The sequence below is a fragment of the Cavia porcellus genome, unplaced genomic scaffold (genome assembly GCF_034190915.1).
Source record: "Cavia porcellus strain 051 isolate PalLab524CR breed Dunkin Hartley unplaced genomic scaffold, mCavPor4.1 scaffold_22, whole genome shotgun sequence".
In the NCBI taxonomy this organism is placed as follows: domain Eukaryota; kingdom Metazoa; phylum Chordata; class Mammalia; order Rodentia; family Caviidae; genus Cavia; species Cavia porcellus.
This window is the reverse complement of record NW_026947505.1, coordinates 19,048,713-19,061,006: the sequence shown is the minus strand read 5'-3', so window position 1 is coordinate 19,061,006 and position 12,294 is coordinate 19,048,713. Positions and strand designations below refer to the sequence as shown.

At 35.7% G+C, this 12,294-nt stretch overlaps 1 protein-coding gene across 15 annotated transcripts in view; it reads right to left on the bottom strand.

The window, feature by feature from the left end:
- The window catches only part of Ptprk (protein tyrosine phosphatase receptor type K), a 498,623-nt gene that overhangs the window by 226,468 nt on the left and 259,861 nt on the right, over window positions 1-12,294 (bottom strand). For all 15 annotated transcript variants that reach the window (XM_063232882.1, XM_023564542.2, XM_063232877.1 and 12 more), the window contains exon 6: window positions 2,422-2,596. In XM_063232882.1, the coding sequence (XP_063088952.1) occupies window positions 2,422-2,596 (175 nt within the window). The remainder of the gene's footprint in view (window positions 1-2,421; window positions 2,597-12,294) is intronic.

Genomic DNA, 12,294 nt, shown 5'->3' with positions numbered 1-12,294 from the left:
TTTCTATAAAAAATAATGTAGCGGCAACATTTTCCATGAAATTTAAGAATCTTCTTCCCATATTTTAATGAAATAATGCAGTTACCTTCAAGCAAAGAACAGCAAGCTCTGGTAAAATAATAAAATCTACTTCTTAATTAACATAGCAAAGGAGAACTGGGGGTGCAACTCTGTAGAGAATTCATCCAGCACTCATGAGCGCTGGCTTCCTTGTAAAGCACCATCTCCAAAATAAGTAAAATAAAATAAAAGAAAGACATCTAATAATGACAAAATAGTTCTCCTTTTGAATGAAGGCAAAAAAGAAATCCCTGTGCAAAAGAAAGAACTACGTCCATATAGAAAGGACCTATATAGAAGTATCAGCACTTTTTCTAAAATATTCCCACTAAATATGACATTGGCTAATTTCTCAAACATCTTTGCATACATCAATATATATAAAAAGAACGTTTTAAAAATTATAAGAAAAGCAATAAATGTACAACAGTAGCTAAATATATGTGTAACTATAATGACTGATAGAAATATATGTTGTATACACTTATCTACATTAATATATTATATACATAACTAAATTATGTATTTAAGGTATCCAAAAGCACTTTAGGTGCAGTGCTGTGAATCCACCCACTTTATGTCTGTACACTGCGGATACACATGGAGTATTTAAATGATTTAAAGGGAGCACAGTAAGCCAAAAGCATACCCACCTCCCTGTAACCACAGCGTATTCATTAACCTGGAGATTTCCCAAGCTTTCAAATTTAGGCTCAGGTGACTGAAGATGCTTGACAAAGATGAGCACATCCTTATACGTGAGCACGTTACCAGTTGTTTCTCCATCAGAAACCTCGAGCCAAGAATTATTGTGTTCTCTCATTCTTAATAAAAAAGGGCTGTCATCTTATGAACTTTTGCAGATCATATACACTGACAGTGAGAAGCTTCACTGATAATAAAATTTTATTTGACCTACAAAGCTTAACTGTTTTCATGAACTTTGGGGTCTCCCAGGACAAGAATTATGCAGAAGCCTAACAGGATTATTTAACACTGTTAATGTGAGAGACAGCTGAGGGGAAACAGGAAGGGATCAGGAAGGGAGGAACACGGGCTTATATTATGATTCTGTCGGTTATTAGACTTTGGGCAAAACACTACATAACCTTAATTTCAATTTTCTTTTCTCTGTGTTGCTAAACTTCAATGGACTAAAATAAAACGAAGTTTGAAATAATACACATAGACAACATTCATTATTGAGCACAGTAAAACATACTGACATGAATAGATTCAAGTTTCATGTTTCCCTCCAGCCCCTGGGCCTTTGCCCAAACTGGGTTCTTCCAGTGATGCTTACTGTTCCACTCCATCTGAACTATCATGGAGGCAACTTTCTCCAGCTTCCAGATTCCACCTCAAAGAAGACGCTTTCACCAGTTGCCTGATGCTGTAGCACACCTCAGACCACTTTCAACGTTCTTCTTAAGATCTCCCAATCTTCTTCGTGAAGATCCACAGTGTATCATTCTGCTTATTTCTGTCAGTATTGACTGATGTTTAATATTCTATTTAACAATGCTCTTTTCCTCTAAATTTCCACATCTGAAATCCTCATTTCTTGGAAGTTTCATCCTACCTATTGCCTTCCAACTGAAATAGTAGTCTTGAACTATTTCTTTACAACATCTCTCAAACTTGGTACATTTTCAATACCTTAAGAGTACATTTTCAACTACTTTTAGGTACCTAAAGTGCCTCCAATTTTAAGCTAAACAAGGGCAGGAACTTCGTAATCTACCCAGTTTAAAACTGAGAACACTGCCGGATACCTAACATGAACTCGGTAAATTCTGAATGAAAGCAATGTATATTTTGTTTCTTGTATATATTTTTCCAGAATTCACCATAAAAACATACTGCGATGCCTAATCTCTCATATTTTTCTAATAACTTTAGTATCCACATATATTATTGAGGAGCTTTTAGCAGTTCTATCTTTCTGAGATGGACAGGGGTTCATTGACTACTGTGTTTTCATACAAGTAAACTTTACAGGTCTACCTGGAAATAAAATTGTTGCCCATAATTTTGGTGCCACAATATTTTGAGAAACAAAGCATCACAGTAATATCTGCAGAACTGTTTCGAACAGGAAGAAGCTGATTTAAATTTGAACACGGTAAACTAGATGAAGGCAATGTGGCATAAAGTGATTTACATGTTTTACCCTGTTAAAGAATTACAAAACAGATTTCTTTTGACAGCAGAGACTTGTTGGAAACTTGATTGATGAATGTTACAACTATGGACTTCATTTTACCTTAAAACATTTTCAGAATTTTTGTAATGGTTTGTGTACAAAGTTACTTTTGTTCTAATCAAGGCATGCAGTTTATAAAATGAAAACAACTTTACCTCTCACAATCAGTTGAGCAAAATTGGACACACCAGAACCTCTTTCTGACTGTGTGACACACCGATACAAATCCTGGTCAGCTTTTGTCACTTCTTGCAATCTAAAAGAAGCAGCAAATCTTCTGTGATTGATGTTCTTAGTTTGGGCTACAGGTATATCTTCTCCATTTCGTCTCTGCAAATAGAAACCAATCTTTAAGAACAAGTCCTTAAACCTTTCCATAAATCTAAAGCATTTTAGCAGATAATCAGTGTCTGTGATAAATTATTCTTGTTGCTAAATTAGAAGGAAATGTCTCCTATAGATTTTTACCGTTGTTATTCCTTCTGGAAAAGGATGCAAGTAAGTACCAGCACTCTTTTAAGGGTATAGAACTGCCATTATGATACTAACCCCAGTTTTCCATACAGTTGCTATGCCAAGCTGTATGAATTAACAGGAAAGCAAATGATTGACTTCCGTCATGCTCCCAGAGAACGTATTTAGCTTCTGTTAAGCTTTCTGCATATATCCTGTGCTATACTGTTTCAGTCCACCACAGTCAAAAGTGAGGCCCAGAATTATCTGTATTCCTGTTATGTAGCAAGTATTTGCTCCAGAATGACACTATAATACTGACGAATAACTTTGAGTCACAAACTCTGTCCTCTTTGCAAGCTCCTATCTCTTTGGCATTAATGACAGCCAATTTATACATTCTAAAGAGGTAATCAAAAAAAGCCTAAATGTTAAAGGCATAGCTGTCAACTTTTAAAATGAAAAACTAAAAAACGTGTTTATGATAGCAGGGTGTTTCACACAAGACCAAGACGTGTAAACTATTAAAAAAAAGATTGAAAATTTTAACTGCATTAAAATTTATAACTTCTATATGATCAAAGACATCACAAATCAAATGAAAGGGGGCATAAACTGATATTTGTCAAAGATATAACTGTTGGAGGATAAATAGCTAGGCTATGTAAAGATTTTTACTAGTTCAACAAGGAAAAGATAAACAACCCATTTAAAAATGGACAGGCTATAAATGAAAAAATGTACACAACTAATAACCATGAAAGTAGATTGTCAATTTAAATTTTAAAAGTTCTATATTGCAGACAGACAAAGGGCAAAGACAAGCTCTGAGAAAAACTTGATTAGAGCATCCATCATTCCCTGTTGGTGAAATGCTAAGGATCACCGTTACCTTTTATAACTTATGTTATCATTTCATAGAAATAGACACGAGAAACCAAAAAAGTTGCTGTTGCTCATCTTAGCTGTTAGAGTGATATATGAAAATAACTTATTACTGTGTATAAAAGTTGGAAATACACAAACATCAGCACCCTGCAATTTTATTGCTGTATTCCTGTATTTGAATCACTATTTTATATGGGGTCAAAGAGGTACAGAGCAGGATACTGAAATTTGTATCAACTGTAATAGTTAAATACAAGGAAGGTCCAAATATCCTTGAGTTTTACTGTCTCAGTAAAATACAGTATAACAGTTCAACTAAGAAAATTCCAAGTACAGAAATCTAGTGTACTTATGAAACACAGGACAGCTAATTCTTCACCCAAAATTTACAGGGCTTATCCATAGCATCTGTCAGTTTCTGATGTTCAGCAGTCTCACTTGCACTCACCAAATGAAATCACTTCAACATGGTTTCATTTGGTTTTTAAAATTTCTATAAACTTCACAATTCTCTGGTACTCATGGGCTCTACTGTGTATGTATGTGTTTAAATCTCAAAGAAAAAACTTTCAACAAAAAAGTAGAAAACCTGGATGTAAAAAGACTATCTTAGAAATGTTTTTGATGATTTTCTGAGTATTACAGAAGAAGCTCTATCGCCTTCTTACTTGGTTGGTCTCTGCATTGCTAGGCCTCAAAGCCAAGGCCAAGCAATAAATACCTAAATGCTAAAATGCACTGTATCTTCAGTCATGTTCTTCCATGTTTGAAATTATATAAATGCATATTTTGCATAGGTTCATGCATGCAAATGCATGCATACATAACCCAAGGGAATAAAGTCCCAATAATCACGTCATTTCTTCAGTGTTCATTAATTCTTCTGTTCATGCCCAGCCATTCTACACCACTCCTGCTCACTCCTCTGAATAATGAGGAGAAAAAGTGGCGTATAGTCAAAAGTTCTGAAACATATTTCTGTAAAATCAGTGTAAATTTTCTTTCCCTACAAACCACATAAACAAGAACAATCATTATTAATGCAGTTTCGGTTACCACATCATCTCCAGATAAACGTCCTAATTAGATGGTGGTCCAGCCACGCCTGCGCATTCCTACACAGCCTTATCTAGCTTTCCTGTAACTTTGCCCCTTGGTTGCTCCACTAATTTTTCTCCAACAAGGTCACCTTTGTTTGTGTCCCTTATTTCTCAATTCTTCTGCAGGACGAGCCGACTGGCTGCTTGTAGTCGCTGTTAGTTTATTGGTTTTGCACCTGTTTACACTCGTGGAGTCTTTTAACACTATGCATTTTAAATCCCCTTCTGCTCTTGCAAAGACATTGCATACCCTCAGTTTGTCCCTCTCGTGTCACCTCTGCATCTTTTCACCTTATCTGCAAGTGGGTGCATTTTCTCTCAGTACAAGAGCTAAATGGAAGAGAATATATTACATTATATATTATTATATGCAGTATCTCTATGCTGACAATGGTGCTGTGTTATAAATATTAAGAACAAAATGCGATAAAGCAAATGAGTAATACAGGATATTCTAAATTTATCTTTACCTATACCACTGACAACCAAGCATGATAAATTGAGAAAAAAAATAGGAGAAGGTATAATGGAGAAAAGAGAAAGCAAAATATTTTTAGGCTTGAATTTTAAACATCAATATGAATTATTCAGTTATTTTTTGTCTTTAAATGTATGTGCATATATATGGAAGCTGTATTCACCAAAAGAGTCAAGGAATGAGTCCCACACTTAGCACTCTTATTATTGTCCTGGAATACAGCTTCTCACTGGAACCAGCAAGGTATTGTGGAATAAAGGCAGACTCTAAATGTGGGGAACATTCCACAATGCCAGGCAGCAAGGCAGCTCTCAGGCCCACTATGCCCATCCCAAAGGGTGTGAGGGGAAGCATGAAAACTCCCAGTCACTAAGGATGGAAGTTTTAAAGATCATAGCTATACGAGTAACTAAAGTCTGTAGAACACATTTAAATTCACTCGTTCCTAAGAATATTAAAAGGAAGAGAAGCAGTCATCTTTGGTGGATGATAGAAGATGAGGTCTCTAAACTGCAAATTACCAAAAAATCAAAGATTAGAGCATTTGTTCTTATTTTTTCTAACTTACTGCTTTAGAAGGCAACCACAGTCAGTGAAAGGAACTGTCTCCTTATCAACTAGACAAACATGAAAATGGAAACAACAACAAGAAAAATCATACCAAGAAGAAAGAGTGGTATGTCATACTTTTCAACCTCTGGAAAAGTCTTGGAAATAAACCATAAGCCATTTCCAACATCGCAAAAAGAAATATATATATTTTGCACCTCCCATAATTATGCCGATCATCAGTTAAGATGCTGTCAAAGAACAAAACTTGACCTTGGGTCTGACTGTCAATTTGCAGAAAATACAGAGGAAGGAAGAATTATGTGTCACTGAGAGAGACAGCAAGACATACTCAGCCAAAGAAGGAAACAGCCACCAAAGCCTGCCGTCCTTCGCAGATAACCTCAAATTAAGAAAGGGAAAGTGATCACAAATTATGAAACAAGGAACCCTATAGATTTCAAGAGCAATTTTTTTTTAAAGAACTAAAGTAGAGAGTCTCAGAATGCTTTTCTAGAAGTCCTGAGAGGCAGGGACACAGGTCAGTCGTCCCTGGCGTGCAGCCTGTGAGCAGCAAAGTCTGTGGCTTGGCCTGTGTAGCCCTTGCGTTCTGTAAATTCATGGAACCATGACAGGTTTTTATTTCGGGATAGTTTTCAATATCTATGTTTCATCATATAAAATTATTTTTAAGGTATCGCCTCTATTTATTAATCTGCTTTTCATCAGGAAGAAAGCAGGCCTTTGCCAGAGCTTCGTGCTACAGGCAGAATGACAGGAGCTCAGTGGGAAAGTTGCATGGTGCCTAGGTGCCTATTGTGACGCGTGTGGAAAACACACTAAAAGGGTCGGGTGACAACCTATCCGTGAGGACACCGTTCATGCGCAGAGAGTAGGGACAGTTATTTATAGTTATCGATGAGAAGAAATCTTTGAGCTCTATGACTGCCAAGCTTTTACAGACATGCTCTAGGGATAGATAAGGAACATGAGGTCTAATCCACATATTATTTGTTTGTAATTAAACATGTAACTGTAGGCATTATGTCCAGAGCTTATAAATTATTAAAGAGGGAAAAGAATGAATTGTGTCTGAACTCTTTATGCACAACACCGTAGAAAGCCAAACAAAATAACTTCAGGAACACTTAACAACCTAAAGTTTAAGTATGATTAAACTTTCTGATTCTCATTGTTACATACACACGTACATGCAAAATGCCAGAAGTTGCAAGATAAACCTGAAAATCCATGATCTATGGCCAGCATTTTAATTTCCAGACCTATCAGTAGAACACTTTATGAAAACCACAAAGGAAAAATATACACGAAGGAGAATAATCCAACTTCTCAAGGCAAAGCAGGCCTTACATGAGTGACAGCTATTAGCTACCAAATATAACATGGTCCCTTAAGTAGAGAGTAATTAATTACAAATCAGGATATACATGGAAAAATCATTACTGTTTAAATGGAGAATAAATAGAAAATTAGAAATTACATAGCAGACTGGCACTCATCTGTCGATTTAAGTCTAGTTCAAGGTGCAAGAAGCTAGAAATTAGAACACAAGAAACAAGGTCTGAACTCGTCTCACTCCTGTTCTGTGGCCGCAAGACAGGAATGAAACACCAACAATCGATATTTATTATTTTCAGTGATACAAGGACCTCCCAGAGGTTTTGGTCACAAGCTTCAGATTGCCTTAGCAAACTATAATAAAGGTCAAATGCAGCCAAAAGGAATTGGAATGCCCCATCCTGCACTCCTACTAAGGACCATTTAAATGCAATTATGAAGGTAGAAAGGAAAAAGGAACCAGCCCTGCTAGTGGGTCTGTCCCTGCTCCTTGCGAGACCCTCTCAGTTCAATGAGCTGCTCCTTTTGCTGTGGCCCAGTTCACACCCACAGGGCTGTGCTTTCTGTCTTCCATGTTTCCAGTAACGACGAGGCACATTCGAGCTCTGCTTTTTCAGGTACCACGTGTACTTCAAGGTGTCCGTAAAGACTTCTATAACACTTCCACCAAGCATGCCAGGCTTCTTAGCTTGCTCTCATCCTGGAAATGGCCTCATCCCTCATTCCAGGGGTCCTTCCTTACTTGGCTATAGGAACACTGCCCAACACTAAAGGGATCCTTTCCAGGAGGTCCTTTCCATTTCCACCAAGTTCCTGCCCAGATTATGGCTGGGCTCTTCCATTGATAATAATTTCCCTGATTCCTGGGCAGCCCATTTCAGGTTCCAGTAACCCTACAATTATGAAGTTCTGCCTACTAGATATTATTAACAATACAGTTTCAAATGGGAAGACATTACTATAGGATCAGTCAGTACATTATCACACTCATATTGTACATCCCTATATTCTAAGACTTTAAGAAGTCTATCTAGTCTTCCACATTATCTCAAAATATAGCTATGTAATGTCCCAGTGGTCATTCTGCTACCACTTCCTTCAGGTTTATTACCTGTCCTGGTAATTACATGGTGCTTTTTTATTCTAATGTATGAGATATGTGTGAGCCACTCCTAAAGCCAATTATCTATTAAAAAAAAAAAACCATAAATGTTTGGTAAAGTGCTGATGTTAGGAAAATTTTCCTTATCTAGCATTTCTTTCATTTTTTTATGGTACATAATATTAACTGATCATATACAAACATGCTTAATCAAGTTGACTTTGAACAATTCCCTTCAAATTAGTTTTCACTCAATGCCTACTATTCACCAGTTTCGAGACACAGGTTAAACAACTCAAGAGAAATTTACTTCATTACATTAAGTTTAAAAGCTCTAAATATTTGCTTTAAAGATATACTGTCAGGGATGACAAAGTTTCTGAGGAAATTAAATATACTACAAACATCTGACTACTTCATTTGACAGGACAGATAAGCACAAGAAGTATCAGGCACTGGTTATTTGGCGTCTAAAATAACACAGAGATGTACTTCATTAGCTGAAATCTTTGTGCTTTCATGCTAATTCAGTTTTGTAAAAGCCATGCTTCAGAGATTCTCAGCACCCTATGGTAACGTATGTATGTAGTTCACATGCAGCACAGGAACAAGGTACAATACCACATGATCAGGAGTTTCAGATCAACGACCCTCAGCTGACAAAAAGTTGATAACCCAAGAGTCAGCCTCTCTATGACTGGTTTTTGGAGCAATTTGCATTTCATTTTATTAATTTCACTCTCCAATTATTACTCTCAAGCCATTGCTTAAATTATCTATTGCTCCATAAGGACTGACATTTCCTCTGGCTGTGAAACTGGCTGTATCACACTGCATTGGCAGTGTTGGGCCTCACCAAGGGCAAAGCGGTGGCTGCCTTTCCCGTTTTGGCAGGCGCACTCTGGGGCACCTTGCCAGCACCTGCAGCGATTACTGACAGATTGGTCCAATTGCCACAGCTTTGCAGGCAATCTGCATAGGATCACCAGTCACACATTAAAGAGCCTCATTGCAATTCACCAAAACAAATGGTGCCACCAAATCTACCCCCGCAATTTGCTGCCTTCAATGACTCTACTGTTGAATTTCTCTGCCCAATTCAGTGATATACGTCTGCCAAGCTCTGGATGATGGATGGAGTCATTAGCATTTTATTGCGACACCGAACCTGAAGCCAAAGCATATGGTTCGACAGATGTTCCAGCAATGAGTTCTGTTTGATTTGCCATGTAGGTATCCACTAATACTGGACTTTCATGAAAGAATGCTAATTTGTGAGTCATGATACAACCCATTTCAACCCTTTACCATCCTCAAGTCAAAGGTTTTCTTAACACAGAACATTCTGAACATACTGCCTTCGATATTTCCACTGACACTCAGGATTATCTGTGAACCAAATCAAATCACTTTGAATGGACAAGATGAACAAGGATGCAGGTAATGTTTTTAGGCTACTGCCAACCATGTATGGCTGGATTAGTCCTGCCAAGAAGTCAGATATGAGAAAAAACTGTGTCATATGGTCACTCCTTTCTCTCTTGAGCTTTATTTAGGTTAAAGACACATATTGGGAGTTGGACAGAACTTAATTCATGATATGGACATATATCCATAGTTCAACATCCCAATCAAGACCTCTGATATTTACATTACTCAAGAACAATGCCCTGCCTACTGGTGGGCAAACCTCTATCTCCTGGCAGCAGAAACTTGATTTGATTTCTTGCATGAACCAAACATTGATTCTATTTTATTGCTAAGCAGTGTCTCTGCTGGAAACAATCACAGCTTCTTTATCAATTCCAATATTAGTGGACATTAATATCTTTATAATTATTAGTTATTATGAATAAAGGTATTATGAACATTCCTGCACAAATGTTTTGTTGGACACATCTTGATTTCACTAGAGAAAATACCTAGGCTAGGAACCCTTCTAAATGGCTGGTAAGAATATAAACTAGGAAGACCACTATGAACATCAGGATGGAGATTCCTCAGGAAATAAAAACTAGAAATTTCATTTGACCTGGCTATCCTCTTCTAGTTTTCTCCTGGAAGAGTTACAGATGTCACAGCACACTGCATGTATAAATGTCATATCACAGGGTTACATCCATACCTATCTATCTATGAACGGATAGGAATTACTACTCCGCCAAAAAGGATAAATCATTATATACCACAAACACACTAATTAAAAAAAGAAAGAGAAAATAACAATATAACTCCTATGCCATATAAGGTATATAAATCACATTAGCAAATACAATATTAATAAAACATATAGTAAAAAGATCATGTTCAATATTTTACCAACAAAAATAGATAACTTTTTAAAATATTTCTGATATTAAAGTCACATCACACTTCTTAGGAATGCAACTGGATGTTGCAATATATAAATATTTCAATGAATGTAATTATTATATATATTATATATATTATATATACTCAGGAAAGTAAAATAAATATATAATTACTTCAGTCTCTGATATAATATATATATATATATGTATGTATGTATGATTTCATTTGTGATCTTGTTTCCTATAACTTCAGTTTTACACTAAGCCTCAAATTATGAACGAAAAATTTCCTACGATTGGAGGTTCCACGTAAGCACACCTGAAATGACTTAGTTCTACAATTCTTGTAGTCTCATAATTCTTGTAAGAACTGATAAAAACTATTTACATGGTAAACTTTATAAATCCATCATTGGAAAAAGAAAATTAATTGCGCATGTCTGGAATACTCACTACTTTGTTGAGATTTGTGATAAAAGGAAAGATTGAAATTTTTTAGAACTACTTAAAATTCTAAGTTTCTGGAGCTTCTCCATTTTTATAGTTTAGTTTTTAACATATGATACTACATAATGTGCTTTTTAAAACCACATTTCAGAAAGTTTCATAATTTCACCATATTTCTAGTCTGTTGATTCCCCTCAGATTACCAAAAATATCCATCCACGTTGTTTTATGTATCCTTAATTTATTCAGCATGAACAAAACAGTTAATCTGAACTATATATTTTGTATATGTTTTCTACATAATTAGAATGATTTTCTTCAAAGCTTTTATAGTTACACACTGATTTTTATAAGAAAGATTATTCCATGCATATATTTTGAGAACCATCATAATATGCTGTATGAATTACCCTAGATTAGGTGAGGCATCCATTAAATGCTTTTATACCTCTCTACTTTTCTAATCATCTAAATTGGTATGCTATTTTAAGAAATAAAAACACTTGAAATCAGAATCATCATTTAGAAACAATGGCAGGTGACATAAATTTCACTAAATGTATTTGTATATTCAAGGTCTTAAAATATCAGATAGGATAGGGTATCACATTTACTGTCTTTCAGAGAGGTATACTATAGAATTTCTGCTTTCAAAATAGAAAACTGAATGTTTTTGTGTATTTTGTTACTTTATTCCATATTTAGACAACATTTTACTAATCAAAGCACAATACAACATAATCTAAGTTATATGGAGACCTAAGCATGATGGTCCCCTATATGATTTTATTTGTGGCAGGAGAAACAGCCCCTCGGCTATTCTGTTGTTTCTGTAATAAAAGTGAGTAACTTTTTACTGAGTTACTGAAAGTACTTTCAGTTCTCATGCTCTTGGCAGGTATTTTTATTATTTTCACACTGAATCTTAAATTATCAGACTTTTTTTTCTATGAAAAACTAATAACATAAAAGTTTTATTCTTCCACAAATAAAAAAAGGTTACCAAGGTCACGTTTCAGACAATCAAAACTAATAGAAAGACCTACGTTAGCTTCTCAGAGCTGAAAGTGACTGTAGTCTCTATCAAATATCTCCTTTTATGGATAGGAAAATAAAAATCCAAAGCAGTTCAATGCAGTCTCTGTGTTCACCATGTTTAACAAGGTTAGCAGGGTTAAGAGGGTTAGAATCAAGGTTAGAAGTAAGAGTCAGGGCTCTTGACCTCTGGGACGTTAGCTTACATCAAATGAAAATATCTTGACATCTATTTAAATGAGTTAGCTTGTAAATTCACTGTGGAATCAGAATTTATGATGCTTTATTATACTTTTAATATTTTC